We start from the raw sequence: 17,739 nt of genomic DNA, 5'->3' as shown, positions 1-17,739 counted from the left end.
GCATGAATATATATATATATATATATATATTATGGTTTTCGTTAAAATAAAAACAGAAAAAAAACTGCTATGACCGTTAAATATAGTAATTGGGGAAACATATTTCTTCATTAATGCAACTAGATTTTTAATTTTGAATTGAAAAGTGCAAAAGCATTACTAATGCAGTTCTTTTTATAAATGCTGGCCTTTTTCATAGCTTATTCAATAATTTGATCTTTGTTAAGTTACATCTCTTAAAAAAAATGCAATTTCTTTTGAATTTGAATTTTATTCTGAATAATTTTGTAAAGGTCACCAAAATATTAAGTAAGTAATAGAATATTGATGGAACTCAAACATAATTAATTGTTTCAAAAATTCAAAAAAATACTTTAAAAAGAGTACTAACACACGGAATCCTTTTAACTTCCCCACAGAACCCTAGGGCTCCGCAGAACACCATTTGGGTAAATATGCATTTACATATTATGCATAAGTATTTCTCATTAAACTTTTAAATTAAAAATAACTAAATTTAAGTATGAAGAATTATGTTTCTTTGATAATCATTATCACAGTTTGTAATATTTTATGATAGTTACTTTTCAAAAGTATAGTTAAATTGACTCGTTCAGCTTATTTAAATGAATTTTATGCATGCGCCGAAAACAGATTCACAATTAGAAGCTACTCCAGACTTTTGAATTCAATGACCTGACGTTTAACTTGATTCTAAAATTGTTATTCATAAAGCAAGAAAAAAATTAATTCTTAAAAAATTTGAATAAAAGAACTTTAATTATTTGCTTTCCACGATTCGCCGAAAGAACTTCGATCATTTGGAGTTCCATAATCGTAAAATAAAGTTGGGAACCGCTGATCTATGTTCAATTATACGGATTTATTAATAATTTATTTGAAATACATGTAATTAGTATATACCGATTTTTATCTCTTGTCGTAAACTGGCATATTTACTCTAGAAATTATTAATCTAAAAAAACAAACTCAAATGAAAACTTTTGCTCATAGGACTGTTATCGATATTAATAACTTTTGAAATAGTAGGTACACCTTATTTTATTTTAATTTATGCACCTTAACTACAGAACTTCAGAAAATGTAATGAATAAATAAATAAATATAGTTTATTCGTAATCTGTGCGTCATTAGTTTGAAATTTCAAAACCATGAAATATCACGCCCTACTAATGAACCCCAAAGTTAATCAAGCAGCCCAAGATCCTAGAATTTATTCGAGACTTATTCGGTATTTAAGGATGCTGCAAATTTTTTTAACTATTTTCGGACGTGAGCTACAAACAAGGCCTGGAGTCTTTTTCGTGAGCACCTGGACAGGAGAGTTTTAGCTGTTAAGCTTTTACCCATGTAATGACCTAAATATGAAAGCATTTTACAATAGTGTACCGTACAATAGATAAACGACATGTATTACGTATACTTTTTTATTCGCATACTTTTTTTACTTTAGTTTTTTCTTGTTTTATTACGTTTAAAAAATTTTGTTAGTGCTTATTTATCATTAAATGACCTTTGACATTATCGATTCTGATTTTTTTTCCTTGTTCAAAAATTCTGCGAAATATACAGATTTGACTAGATAAATGTGTGATTTAATGAAAGAAAGTAAAAAGTAAATGAAGCAAGAGACTTTTTGCAGTCGAATTTTTCAATTAATCAAATAATTTGAATCAGAGTTGCACCACGCGCATTTTAAAGAGCCGCCATAAAACATGTTATTCGGAAGCATTTCTTTCCACTTGTGTTACATTATCAAAAACCACGTGGTGCCATTTGTTTACCATTTCGAATAAAAGGCCAAATCAACATGCATCTCGAATCCCATTTAGATGCAATGTGTCTAAAATTATATATTTTAAAACGTTCTAGAACACTGTCACAAATGGGCTGGGAGTGAATGAAAAAGCTCTCAGGCACGCCGGTGTGTCGTTCGGGAAGTGAAAGCGTTTCATGCTGGCACACATACGTTCAAGCCGACACAAATGGGCTCATTAACCGACATTTTATACCGTTCTATTAGAGACTCGCTCCACACATTTTGATGCTCAAACCATCTTCTTTTTACTAAGTCAAAGTTCATAACATTCAACTCCTATTAATGAACTCTAAACTATGGGTAATTTAATTAGCTAAAACTTCCTAAAATTGAATTTGTGCCGTGTCCTCTGCCTATTCAATGTATATCTATAATTTATTAATTAACCAAAGCCCTATAATATTTATTTTACATTTTATTTGATAAACGGTATTGAGCAGGAGACCCATTTTTGGCTTTAAGGGTATCAATGACAATAACTATCAATCACATAATATAAAGGAACTTCTGGGTCAAGCATTGTGACAAACTTTTTCATAAAGGACTTTTTTTCGGAAGAAACACGAATTTGCGTTACATGGAGAGAAAAAACACGAAAACCTCTCCCAGATATCTCGAGGGCTAGGGGATCCATCCACTTCATCAAGAGTATTTCATACCATTGCTGGGTCTCGAACTTGTGCCATTTCATTAATTTTCTAGCTTTTTATCCTTTGAGACATCGCGGCTATCAAAATAATTTATTTACAATTTAGCTTCATACCAATGGTTCCTAAGCACGATTTTCTAAAAATTTACCAAACTTTCATAAAGCATGATTGAAAGACAAATTTCCCCCCAATGCTTGATCCAGAAGTTCGCTTGTCTCCTGGATCAAGTTCAAAAGTTACAAGGTTACGAAGTTGAACATTAGTAGTCGTAAACCCAAAAATTGAGTCGGCTGTAAAATATCAGCCATCAAAAAAATAAAAAATAAAAAAATAAATAAAAACATAATTGGGAATCTTGTCTTGTAAGTGATGATACTAAAACCAATATTTCCTAAATCAAAACTTACAAACTTTCTTTAAGAAACTCCCTTAACTATTGAACCAGAACATGAGTTTTCTTAATTTGAAAAATATCATTACTCACATTTAATCAATATCATTATGCATATTTAATCAATATCATTATGCATATTTAATCAATATCATTATGCATATTTAATTGAAATTGCATTTCCCACCTACTAAATCGGAATCGAGAATTCAGTGATTAAAACTAATGTTTCATATTTGACCAAAGCTTAATAACAATAAATTAAAATTTCATTTCCTTCCTATAGATTTTGAACCTAATATTTTCCAATTCACAAAAACTTCATGATTTTAAAATAAAATATTGTTCTCAAGTCATTGATCTTAAAACAAACACTTTAAATTAGCCAAAAAATCTTAATGTTTAATTCTTATTTCATTTTACCCATGTATTATTAATTCCCAAAATTTATTAAATTGCCCTCAACCCAAAATTTATTAATTAGTCAAAAATTTATTAATATTTAAATTTGATCTAGCTTACCATTGATGGATTCTGAATCTAGTATTTCTTAATTATAAATATAAATTGGAACCACGTATTCTTCATTTGAATTTTCAAAATATAAATTAGAAGAATTTTAATACATTTTTGTTATTCACCAAATTAATATGCGTAATCAATTTACTTTTAAAAAGGAAGTAATTTCGAAAAAGGAATTTTTCCGAAAGCTGTATATCATTGTAAAATACCTTCATCCATAGCTACACAGAAAAGCTACTCAAGCATTGATAATCTATTTTGAAAGTAATTGCGTTAATTATCCTGAATATGTATTTAATCTCATACGAATTTATTTCTTGCGAATTTATTTCTTGCAAAAAAACTTTTAATCCCGCTTTGCTAATTCTCTAGCTTAGATAATAGTTTGAAGAATTTACATATTTTATTTAATTAGAAACCGATAAAATTAATGAGATCATTAGCAAGAATTATAACAGCTTTCTGAATAAATTTGCTCCATGTCTGGATAAATTATTTGCATTACAAAATAACTGTTTCGAAAGCGTTTAAAAGAAAGATTTTTTTTTTTAAGAATTTTGAGTTTTAGTACTAAAAACAAAAAAATTACCAAAATAGCAAATTATTTTAACAAATTAATTTATTTTTATAATAAATATTAACTCTGATAATTTGATCTAATTTCTAGTTGAAATATAGTGTAAGTATTTTTGGAATAGAAATTCAAAACTACAGAAGATAATAATGCTGTTTTCGGTACTTGTAAGGGGAAAAAAAGTGTTAATTGACCTATAAACATACATAAATTATATGAATAGTAATTTTTTAATATTTTTATCGTATCTATCTAGTAATAATTGTGAGTATAAGAAAACATGAAAAATCACTGTATAAAAATGTAAAGTAAATGTGCCTCAATTTCATTTCATCTAACAAAAATTTATAAATGAAATATTTTTAACCCAATAAAACGATAATATTTCAGAGATTTTACAAATTATTCATGTCTCTAAAATGGTATATTAAAGTTTAAAGAATGTTAGAATATTTATGGCAGCTCATATTTTCTCCATTTTTATTTTTAAGAAAAAATCTGATTTTGTATGTTGAGTCTTTTCTGTTATTTCCATCAACAATATTTACTTAGAAATTAATTGAAAGCAATTAATTCTTTAAAATTAAGTATAAAGTTGTTAAACTTGCTTAAGTTTTAGAATTTTTTTTCATGGAAAGAAGTAAAGTATGAGGCTAACGGCAAATTGTTTTACTTTGGTATTATCATCACTGAAGAAAAAACATTTTGAGGACATTTTATTTTTCAATAAATGAAAATTAAATTATTGGTCTACTATTTTTCTAATAGGTGGAATATTTAATACAGGAGTGGATATAAAAATGAAGTATTCAAAAAATATTTTTATTTAATATTTTTTTTATTTAGTGAATTCAAAAAATATACCTGTGTATCTTAAGACATTTTCCATTTTCTTAAAAAAGAATAAATTGCTTTGTGAAACATTCTGTGCTACAATTTTATTTGCAAGTAAATTTTAAAAAATGGAGTTGGGAAAAACACTTAACACCAATCTGTGTCCACATTTGAAATACCGAATTGTTACACCCTACGATGAAGAAAGCTTTCATCCACTTATGAAGTGACAAAAATCTACAATAAATGAACACGAGATATAGCTAGGAATTTAAGTTTATATTTCTTAAAGTCCTACATTGGCGAAATGAATTACAAATTAAGTTTAAAGCAATGCGAAAACATTTAATCTTAGTATCAAAAATGTCACGAGATGTTTTATTCAATAAAATACATTGTTGCACCACTATTAAATTTTGCTCTTAGAAAGAGAAGGCCAATATAATTTTTTTTTGTAATAACCTCGAGCACTCCTCAAATTTTGTTAACTACTGAAGTACATAAAAATTTACTTTTTTAGGCTATCCTTTAACTGCTGACCACCTTAAAAATTGTAAAATAATATTCACAATATAATATTCACAATAAGTTGCAACTTTTTTGATTTTTCCTGATTTTGTATTTCTTTCTACTTAGTACAACATGGCCAACATGACTCCATAAATTCTTTAAAACTAACCAGAAATCCCTTTCAAAGAAAAATCATACCAAGCATGTGAGAAAGGCTTAATCTATTAGTGGATTTTCAGGTGATAATCTATCTGGATTCAAGATTGCTAATGCAATAAAAATTTAAACGCGGATATGAAAGTTTTTATTGCTATGAAAGATGAATTTTTACTGTGATAATTTTTAAAAAAATCTTGAGCTCTGAAAGCAATTGGGATTGGAAATTAAATATTATTTTAGGGAAAATGGCTAAAATACTGAAAATGCTTCAAAATATCGTCTATGAAATTAAAAATTTACTTATTGAGCATTATAAACCAGGCATACAAGCAATGCTAATTTAGTAGTATATTGTTAAAAATTAATATCATTTTCATTATTTTTACTTAAATAGCATATAACAGTGAATATGTTTCAATCTTTGTAGAATCGGTTGCGGGGAAGAGAGGTTTTTTCTGCGATCGATTTTTATCACGCTATTTACTGTTGTACGAAAAAAAATATTAATTAGATTTGATAGAAATATTTTGCTTCTAAGTTACAAGCTTATAAATTTTTCTATTTGGAATCAATGCATTTTTCTTTAACAAAAGTATTTAAGTCCTCTTCATATTCTGCAGGAAAGGGTTGCATACTTGTCATATACAAAATAGAAAAAAAAACATGCATTTTGTTTAAGATTAACCTTCTATTATATTGCATTATTAACTTCATAATCAATTTATTTAGCCAATCACCCCCTATGTTTTTGAATGTATGCAAAATTTATCAGCGCAAATAAAATACTTGATGCAAACACATAGTGTATACTTTTTAATTCTTGTCTTGAATATTTTTGGCCTGAATTTCCGCTTCTATTTTATAATTATGTTTATATTTTTCACAAGAACAACGCAATTTCACATCTGTCAAAGGCAAACTACATTTTTGAATTCAACGAAGTTTCTAAAAAAAATCAGAGATTGAAATCCATGCTTTTAAAAATCCTGTGTAAGTAAGTTGAATTCGAGTATTTGAGATACATATTTGCATTCGTCAAACGCACGCTAACAAAGTTAAAAAAATTTAGTCAACACTATTGTCAATTTTGTGGTTAAAATTTCCAAAAGAGTTCATGTCTATTTTATTGTTTGTTTACAAAAACTAAAAAAAAATTAAAATCAGCCTGTTACTTAAACCGAATCAGCCCTTTACTTAAAATCCAATTCATAATTTTTGCTTTGTAATTATATTGTTCTTGAACATTTTTAATCACTTTTTTCTTTTACATTGTGTCAATCGGTTTTTGATTTAGACAACTGTGTGCCTTCCGTAGCTCATTTGTATCAAAATTTACTAAATTTTCAAACCAAACGCAGGCAGAGTACTTTTGCATATGCGCAGCTAACTCTTGTTGTTTTTCATTGTATGTACGTTTCTCTACAAGGACAATGCAATTTTTAAACTGTCTTATGCAATCAAAATTTTTGAATTCCAGAATGTCTTAAGGAAATTCGAATTTGAAACACGCTTTTCTAAGTAGTTTGTATGTGCAAATATTTTCAATAATTATGCTTTCACATTTGAATTAGTCAAAGGTAATTTATTAAAAATTATTTTTCTTGTTTGAATTTCCAAAAATATTACGTCTGTTTTTCTCCGTATATAAAATATTCTGCCTTCTTTTATGTTAAAACTGAGATCTTGTCTGTCAAGCAAAATTGGTAGTCGGAATACAATTAGCTAGAAGAGAGGCTTAGAGGAATATTTGATACAATGCTACGATTGTCAAACGTGGGCACGTAAAGCCTATTATATTGCACAGAGGCGAAATAAAACCTTTATTTGTAATTTCTGTTGCCAAATTTTATGAAATGATTGAATTTACAAAACGTTTCAATACTTTATTTTAAAATTAAATATGCTTCTTGGTTATAGAACCAGATTTCTTAAAACTAAGTGTGAACATATTTCAATTAAAAATTATTTTACCTCTATAATATAGTGCTTTTACCTTAAATAATATTTAATTTTGAAATTAAAGTTCTTACTTACCATTTAAATAAAAGTTTAAGCTATTCGATTCACGTAATTGCTAAAGGAAGGAAAAAAAAAGGAAAAATTTAAGACTCAGTCTGTACAGCTTTCCCATTATAATTATCGCAGTTTAAATGCACTGCACCATGATGACAGTAAACCAGAGTTCTCTTCCTCGTCTTTAACCACAAAATATTTCAAATTAAATACAGAAGAAAGTTTAATCTAGTGGAGAAATCTAATTTATTTTTACAAGACCGGAATGGTGTCTTTATTCCATTCATTTATTTTCTTGGCACACAAGGATAACAAAATTAATCCTCTAGTTTCTGCCATCCCAAGAGACAACAGAAATAAGACATTTCACTTTCGACTACCAGGAAGCTATCTTCTTCGCTGCTACTGTTAGAGGATTTATGACTCGGGCTTTGATATTTACTCTGATACAGCAGCAACACGTAGTAATTCGTGTCCCAGACAGAGCATGATGGATAAATATCCACCAGTAGCGTGAAAGCGAAATAATTTAAAGGATTGAAAGCATATTTGATAAATAAACTGTCAAAACAATTTTGTTCTTGCTATATGCGTTAATTAAATGAGATAAACAAATTTTAAAAAAATAATTAATTCAAAATAAAATATTGTCAAATTAAAAACCGAAAGATTTTAACCTCTTTTTCAATCCACACGGTTATATCTGAAAAAAATAGTGGTTTTTGATATTGTATTGTATTAATATCGTTAAAGCAAAATGAGTAAATACAAAGGTGTGAAAATCACCAAAATAAAAATGAGACCAAATCGTTCACATAATAATTAAGTAAAAACAGCACAAAAATTCAAAATAAAACAGAAAAAAAGATAGAAGAAAAAAAAAAGAGATATTATGAACTTACGATCAACTTTCAAGAATGATTGAAAATATTTCCATAACTAAGTTACCATATTACAAAATATTAAATTAAAGCATAATTGAGGAAAATGAGGAAAATTAAGGTAATGAGGAAATTAAAGGTACCTTCATAGTAAAGTTAAGAACCAATATGATTGGTTCGTTAACTTGGATTTCCCCCCCCCCCAATTTTTTTTAATTAGGAAACAACATATTAAACTGAATACGACAAAACTTATTAATAAAAGGTCGTATTTTTAATACAACATTTCAATTCAATGATTTTTATAGAAAGCCCTGAATTGAAATTTTAATAAAAACTGGACTTTTATGGACTTTTATTGAATATAATTTATCATTTAATTGAATATAGGGGGAGGTTGTTGATTAGTCATAAAATTTCGAAGTATTTGCGTAAAGTTAGGATCTAATTTTAATTGTTGGTTACCAGATATTTCTCCTAATAAGATTTTTTAAAAGATACATAACTAAATAGATAGATAGCTTAAAAGAGAACTTAAAAATTTTCTCTTCCAGATAGCTTACAATTGTTTGTTATTATTTTTTGTATATTTAATTTTCATTTAATGTATTGATTTTGTACAGAATATAATTACATTAGTTAAACAATAGTTTGTTTATTTTCAAAAAAAAAAAAAAAANTTAATAAAAAAAAAAAAAAAAAAAAATAGGTAGAGCAAGTTTACTTGTTTTTTAGATGAATAAATAAGACTATAAATTCTATTAATTTAACTAAAAGAAGTATTTATAGAAATGTTTTTCGAAAAATTAGAGATTTACGCAGTTATTTTATTTCTAGTAAACTGAAAATCATTCCTTTTATTGTAAAAGTTACCAATTCAGATAATAACTTCTTTTTTAATAGTTAAATTTCAACAAAAAGTAATGATAACGTCATGATTAAGAAGCAAGATTAATTTCTCAGGTTCCTTAAGAGTATTATTTAATGGAATTATATAATTTGGGAAATTCAAATAATTTAATTTTAAATAAATGTAAAAACACATTTGAGATTTAACGTATAATTTTTTTCATATTGTTGTAAAAAATGTTAGGCAGAGGTAAAAAAAAATTATTTCCATCTATGATTAAAAAGAAAAATGATAAAAAGGAGATAATTAAAGTGATTAAGAAAAGTATTGAAAAGAAAAAGTTTCTTATGAATTTCCCAGCATTAAAAATCACAATTCAGGGTATTTTTATATTCGCAGTAGTAATTCAAAAGAACAACATTAATTTTAGAAAGTGGAATACTATTGAAGATATCCTGGACTGCATTTAATTTAGTTGAGTTCTAAAATATAAATCTAAAATAGGTTGATTATTGGTAACAATGCATGTAAAACCTAATATTTCAGTTTTACTAAATCCCTCATAACCTCAGAACTATAAATCCCATCGACTTGATTTTGGCATCCTTCGATGCAAAGTAAATTTATACACACACCGAGTAAAAAATTTTAAGGTCTAATTTATCAAATCCGAATAACGTTGGTAATGATTTTGGTAAAATTAACATTAAAATATAGTTTATAATATATGATAAAAATGGTATCATGATATCTTAGAGCATAGCACAAAAACCATTTATTCGGTTAAATTTATTTTTCAGTTTTGTATTTTTTTTTCTAAATGTGTGGCAATAAGAACTATAGTTTTGAAAACCAGACTTTCCAGTAAAACGTTATCAGATTAACGGAAAAGCAAACAAATGATTGTTTTTAATAACTTTTGGTTTAATTAACCATTATTTTTACTAGAAATATCATTATTATGCAGAATTCAGCTTGACTAGACTTTTTTTCTCCGTGTAGGGACAATGTCTAACTTAGCTAGATAGTAATGTTTAATTTCTTTCTCCTTTAGAACCTCTCTCCTACAATTAATTCACGATGATAGTTAAGGCTCAGTCAATACTTCCTAGAAGAGAGAAGGCCTCAGCACTGGTTTCCATGAACAAGAAATTTGATTTTTTAATAGTCCAAACGCAATTGCATCTTTCGTATTGTGTCCCCTCACTGTGAATCTTATTACCCCGAACTTAGTGAAATCTTTCTTATTTTCTCCACTGCACAGTTTATGTTCGTTACATCAGGCTACTAAATTGATCCGTGCTGGTACCTTCTACGAGGTGTTTGTTCAGCACAGTGCTAGGAAGAAGGTATTCGCATTACGATCCCAAACCGCAACTTTTAAACTAATCTCTAGATTTTTTGCACGAAATTCTTCCGTATTGAACTACTGCCTTACTCGGTGAACAATAAAAATTTTGATAATTTGTTTTTTTTCGAACGACCAGTTCAAAAGTTTCCGATGTCGTTCCAAACTAACAACTTTATTCTCACAAAATTATTCAGACAGTAGTGAAAGATTTGTTCGCAACATCATATATCTATGGTGAGCACATATTCAGGAAAGTATATTAATATTTTAATAAAATATTAATATACTTTCCTGAATATCTGTAAACGAAAGTTAATAACTTTCGTTTAACGTTTTGTTTAAACCAAGGAAATGAATTCGTTTCAAACTAATTAATCACACTAAGTTTATTGAAATCCAAAATTTCTTTTCCGTAGTATTAATACAGTTATTTTAACTTTTCTGTATAAAAAATTTATTAAAACATGTTCAGTATTTTCTTTACAATTGTTTGCTATTTAGTTTCATTAAATTTCATACAATTAACTAAACAATTCAAAAATTAAAAATAGCTTATGCAAATAACTGTAGCTTAAAAATTATATTTTGGATTAAATTTTGATTAAACTGTTTTCATATTTGGCCAATGATTTGAAATTTCTTTTGTGCAAAGTTTTTATTTTGAGTTTTTATTTGTTTGCTTTTATTTTTAAGTGTATTAAATTATTGTGTAAAAATATCCTTTTGTTCTTTTTTGTCAGAAAAGCTGAATGAATATTGCGAACAGAGTTTCATTTCTTGTTGAAAAGTAAAACTCTTCCCCCTAACTTTCCTGATATCGGATTACCGTTTGAAGTGAGTTATGTTAAAGATTACTGAAATCGGTTAAAGAATGATTTTAATGCCTAGAGAAAGTAATCATTACGTTATTTACGTTGGCGGAAAATAATTTATTTTTAGCATCAAATGAAAGTTTCAAATCATGAAATAAATATTCGAAATATATCTTCCCCTTAAGTTATTTACTTTAGAATAAAAACTAATGTTCTGATCTTGAAAACTAAAAAACTAATCTTGAAAGCTTATTTTAAGTTGAACCTCACAAAATAGACATTCTAGTTGCCAGCTTTTCGCGTCTGAGGGTCGTCTAAGGTGTAAGACATTAATTTGAGATAAAGATGAAGCGACACACTTGCATTAATTCAACAAATTCTACAATCCGCACGTCTGCTACAGAATATTACAAAATATATATGCTTGTCTTTGACAAAAACTTCATTCGCTTCAAAAGAAAAGCTGGTAAAAGCCGGCATGATTCGAATGCTTAATATTGACGCCCATTGTCTGGATCCCTAAACACGGAAGTATTGAAAACAGAAACTTTGATAGAAAAGCAAAACATTGCTGACAAGAAAATAGAAAAGAAAAGGAAAGTGAAAAACCAATCAAGAAAAACCGCGGCAGCTGAGGAGAGCGATAGTGGCCGAATGGATGGCTGAATAATGGAATAATTTAATGAGACACCAGTAACCCACCGAGTATGCGTTAAAATGGCTATTCTAATTGGATATTGCTTCAAATGGTAGATGAGAAAATACCAATTGTTTTTGAATACTAAATATTACTTTGTTCATACTCCTTGCTGCTAAAGTTGACATCCGCTTTCAAGAAAAAGACTGTAAACCTTCTAAGAACTAAATATAAAATCATTAGATTTTCTTAAGGAATATGTGAAATGATTTAAAATGTCACATAAAAAATAGATCACATAAAAAATAGTTATATTTAAATCAGTCATAAGCTTTCAACATTTCCAAAAGGCCTATTTCAGTAAATTCGTTCTTAGCAGTGTTTACTACTTTTTTGGTAAAAACATATTTCCCCTGGCACAATTATTAATCATTGTAATTAATACAATCCTTATTATTTTAATTGTATCAAAATAGTAGATTTTTTTAATTTAGATTTAAATTTAAGTTTCATTAAGTTTTTTTTCTTTTAATGTGAAATAAATATCATAGCGTACTGATTTAAACATGTATATTGATGTCATTTAAAGTAATTAAATTACTATGCAAAAAATTACAGCTACAAAATAAAACATAAATATGTGTAAAAATTTTTTAAAGGCAAATTTTCTCATGATAAATTTTTTTTCAGACAGTTTTGAAAGTAATTAAATTATCTATTTAACATTTTTGCTATAGTTAGTTCTAAAAAGTAATTAAATCCTTTAAAACTCACGTTATAAACGGGTATAAAACCTTTTTGCAAGAAAAATAACTGCAAATAATGGTATAAGAAATTACATATTATTTACTGAGTTTGTAGTATTTTAAATATTTCATTGCAGTAGTATAAATGATCAAAAAGCTAAATAGTCTTTTTAAAATTATTTTCTGCTACTATTTGAGAAAAAATACTAGGGTAATTATTTTACAAATTCATTGGATATATTTTCCAACTCTATAAATAATTAATTTACTTCATTGAAATAAAATCATTTGGTGAGGAGTAATAGTGAATATTTTGAAAAATAATTATGATTATTATAAAGTAAAAAAAAATTACCTGAAACAAAATTATAATTATATTAGAGGAATTTTATTTTTGATTTTATGCTAAATGAAAAAAAAATTATTTTCGGTAAAATATACTTTTAGTATATTAACTATTGAAACAATTTATTTGGAATATAGTTATGTGATTCATTGCAGCAAAAATCATATTCGAAACGTGCTATCAATTTGTTAAAAATACGAAGCAGCTGGAAATATTTTGAAGTGTAATTATGAATATTATAAAGTAAGAAGATGCAATTTGTAAAATAAAATATATTTAAATTTTTTATCATTTCTATGCATAATGCCCCAATAACTATGCATTCGTAGGATGAATAATAGAGCGGCTGAGATTATTTAAAAAAATATTTTAAGAAAATACTACCAATATAATGATAAAATCAAGTCTGCTTGTGTTAAGTCACAAATTGCAAACATATTTTAGTGTTTAATGAATGAAATTTTTATTAATGGTAACTAAAGCTGCTAAAATGAAATAAATACTGTTACTTTAATTATTATCGAAATATAATATTTATTATCAAAGGAATATAATTCCATAATACAAGCTAAAAACTTATAAATCTTGAAATGATATTCCAAACTCAACCCGAGTACTTTTTAACTTGAAATTTAAAACTTTAAAAGTTATTAAATAGAGAAAAGTACTTGCCTGAGTTTTTAAACTGAAATCCATTATGTGAAGTATGAAACCTTTGTCTACCATTTTAATCTACTTAAAAACATCGCTCATGTTTTAAAATTTTCTCTTTAAAAACTATTCCCTTCTTCGTCTTAAAGTTGAAATTCTTCTTCGCTGAAAAGAAAAACACTCCACTTTCACAAGCTTCTCATTTTAATTTTATTTAGTTTGCTTTCCGGGTTTGGCTTCAATAAGCCAGAAATCTAATTGGCTTCCTTAATACAGTTGAAGCAAGACATGGTTTATTGGTTTTTCATTCTTAAAGCTCCATGTTAAAATAGCAGAAAAAAAAAGCTTTTGCCGCATTTAGATGAACTTGAAATTAAGTTTACGAAACCACTCTATGTTATGTGGAAAGAAATGTGTTTTTGGGCCAGTAAACAAAGAAACGATATTTCATGTCGGTAAAGAGATTATTAAAAGAAAAATCAACCAAAAATGCTCAAATAAGAAGTTTTTATTACTTTAATATAGTTTCAATCACTCACGATGAATTAGAGATGAGATGCAAAGTTGAACTGGATCATATTGAGAGTTACTCCAGATTTCATTGTTTATAATTTAGAGAAAAGTATAATTTTACGTGAATTGGATAAGAAAATTAGAATTCACTTGCGCTTTCACTTAACAATGGTAGGAAATTCATTCAATTGTTGTAGGTCAATCACCTGAATGAATTAAGTAAACAAAGAAATATTTGCACCACATAAACTTAAAATATTTTACGCGTAGTTATGGCTCCGAAATTAAATTGTTGAGTTTTTACAGGATCGTAAAATAAGTTATTAAAAATTAAATAAACTTTAATTTAAATTGCACGAAATAATGTTTTGAAACATAATAATAAGTTCTTAGCATTTTTAAAATAAGGGTAAAGAAATAATAAATTAATTTTTAAAAAATGCTTGTGTTCATTAAAAAAAATATATATATATTTCTTGAAATGAACTACATCAAAATAAATAAAAGGAATTCATAAGACTCATGCTTATCTGAGATTGTTAGATCGCTATTTTGAGTTGTATTGCTACCTGCACAAAAGTAAACTATTTATAGGGACGGAGAATTTATATAGAATTTATGGTAATAAATTTATTCTCAAAACAATTGAAGAAAAAAATGCATCCAGTTAAATGCTCAGGCATACTTTTTGGGTACAGAATTTTTTACACGATATGACTGTTTTAAATGAAATGTATTGTAAGTTTAAATTAAAACAGGAAAATTGAAAATTCTTTATTTATTATTAAATAGCCTCTAAATAAATATTATTTGACGAAGAATTTTATTTTTAAATTTAAACAATTTATTTGCATACGCTATAGCTTATTAATTTCAATTAACGCATTGTTTTGTTTCGAAAAAAAATATGCTACTGAATAAACTCCCACATAAATGTAGTTTTTTATTCAAGCAAAAATGTTTTTTCAAGCATTACACACAAAGAAAAAAGTATAGTCAGAACTATATTTACCTCTATAAGAACACCATAAAGCTTTGTAATTTTTAGCAAAGCCCTATGGTATTGATTTCCGTAAATTTAACAATAAAATATGGTTTTATATAATGTATAATATCTGTCAAAAATATGTGTTTTAAATTTGGTAAATAAGGCAACGTTTGGTAATTTTATCATGTTACTTTAAAGCATAACATAAAAACCATTTATTCATTTAAATCGCTCTTCAGTTCTGTAGTTTTTTCTAAATTTGTGCGAAAATAAGAAGTATAATTAGGAAAACGTGAATTTTTGGTATAGCGTTACCATATGAACGGAAAAATTACCAAATGAATAGTTTAAATATGGTATATTATTGTTTTATTAACCAGAATTATGGGTTTGCTACGAGAAATGTCATTTATATACAGTACGGTATTTTTACTGGAATTTTTTCCTCCGTGTAAAAGGATTATTTACTCTTTTTTTACATCCAATATTTGTTATAAGAATGAACTAAAGCAGTTTTACAAGTAACAGTGGAGTAAGTGTTGCATTAGAATAATTCATTTCGCATATTTTTAATGTAAAAAGATCGGGGTGTTTTGATAATATTGAGCACTAATGCAAATCCAGAAATTAAATCTAAAAGTAATTTTCGCACTGATTTGACGAAAGGTTTTTCCATATAATGGCTATATTGATTTTTCGTGTAAAACATTAAACAAAAATGGCTCAATACATTGTTCAAAATATCAGTTCAGCATTTAACCATAATATAGGTACATTCAGCCAGAATAATATTCTTAATAAATTTGCAGTATTCCTAATAAATTTGAAGTATTCTTAATAAATATGCAGTATTCTTAATAAATTTACAGTATTCTTAATAAAATGTTTCATTCATTTTTACTTTCGTTTAAATGAACAATAAAATCGTATAACCAAATCTAAATAACGTGATAATAGGGTTAAGTTTATAAAGGTTTATTTATAATTTATTTTTAAAGGTTAATTTATAAAGGTTGTAGCAAACTAAAACACGTTTAAAAGTCTCTAACATTATCAATGTACATTCCTGGTGAATCGTAAATGAGCCCATTTCAAATATAAGGTACGTATGTGAATTTTTAAAATTATGTTTATAAAATAAAAAAAAATCTTTTTATAGAAATAAAATAATTTTTATTTAGCCAATTCCTGCATTTTTAAAATGGTATAATATAATATGCATGTAAAAAACTTTTTTTTTGTTTTATTTATTTTGCTTTCATCGAAGACATAACGAATTAAAATGGGTATTAACTTTAATTATAAATTATTAAAAAGAAGCAAAGACTTTATTAAAAAAAAGGGAAAATGGAGCACGCTGTCTCGGGGACATGTGTGACAAAAACTATATTCAACACTTTCATCAATTGCATTCGAAAACTTTATTCTTCGTCGTTAGCTTAATGAGATCTTGATGCAATACATCAGATCCTAAAAAACTCGTTTTTTCAGCCTGCAGCTATAAGAAAACTATGTATGCTGTAATTGTTTTTCTGAGTAAAAGATAATTGCGCACTAGGTTGTTTGGAATTGTCTAGAACAAAAACAATTAGATATTTAAGGCAAAAATATTTTAGTGTCTTGAAGTTACAATTTCAGTTTTGCTCTTAAGCCAAAACTTATTAATAGTGGATTTTCTTCTTCACTGTCAGAAATATCAACTCAACTTTAAATCGCAATATTAGTACCTTGAACATTATTACACTACAAATTTAATGCAACTTAAATGAGGTGTTAATTAAAGTCTTATTTTACCGTTCATTTTGAACCATAATATTGAATTATTAAAATTTAAGAAGCATGGTAATATGGATAGACTAAAAATAAACTAAAGATGCTGTTTGAATAAATTTGTGGTTTAACTCTCAGCAAACTTTTTAGAATTGCAGAAAATTCGTTTAGCAGATTAGAAGAGAAAGTTGTTAAAGCTGTTAAATTACTCTTCGGGCTTTTTTTTGAAACATCTGGTAACGTCTTTCAACGCGTAGCTAAACGCGTATTGCTACAATAGTCATAAAATGTAATTATTAAATTTTATTTATGAAAAGTTTTGAGAATTACATTGTATAAATAGTGAGTCCCAAAAATTATCTGTTCAAAATTATTATATTATTTTATCTTGAGAGTTATGCTAAAGTTATTTGATCAATGTTATTAAATGTTACGTGCTATTAATAAGGTGCTTCAAAAACTATCTTCTTAAAATTATTAACTATAATTTTATGAAGGGTTTTGAAAGTCACGTGGTATTAATTAAATATTCCAAAACTTATCATATTAAAATTATCAGTTGTTGTTTTATTAATGATGTTAAAATTTACGTGCTATTATTAAAGTGTTCCAAATAGTGGCTCTGAGTCAATTTGTCTAGCACAATTCGTCGTAGCGACGATTCGTCGAGGGACAATTTGTCCTGAGCCTATATATATATA

At 26.8% G+C, this 17,739-nt stretch overlaps 1 protein-coding gene across 2 annotated transcripts in view; it reads right to left on the bottom strand.

Annotated features, from left to right (window-relative positions):
* LOC107451532 (uncharacterized) overlaps positions 1-14,115 on the bottom strand; it is an 18,871-nt gene extending 4,756 nt beyond the window's left edge. Inside the window, exon 1 of one of the 2 annotated variants that reach the window (XM_016067665.3) lies at positions 13,789-14,115. In XM_016067665.3, the coding sequence (XP_015923151.2) occupies positions 13,789-13,842 (54 nt within the window). In that variant the 5' untranslated portion in view covers positions 13,843-14,115. Of the gene's footprint in view, positions 1-7,514; positions 7,674-13,788 lie in introns of those variants that run through there. The other variant, XM_071183697.1, reaches the window with a different exon arrangement.
* Between the last annotated feature and the right edge of the window lie 3,624 nt (positions 14,116-17,739).

The sequence above is a fragment of the Parasteatoda tepidariorum genome, chromosome 7 (assembly GCF_043381705.1).
Source record: "Parasteatoda tepidariorum isolate YZ-2023 chromosome 7, CAS_Ptep_4.0, whole genome shotgun sequence".
Taxonomy (NCBI): Eukaryota; Metazoa; Arthropoda; class Arachnida; order Araneae; family Theridiidae; genus Parasteatoda; species Parasteatoda tepidariorum.
Note: the sequence above shows the minus strand (reverse complement) of the source record. Positions and strands in the feature narration are given on the sequence as shown.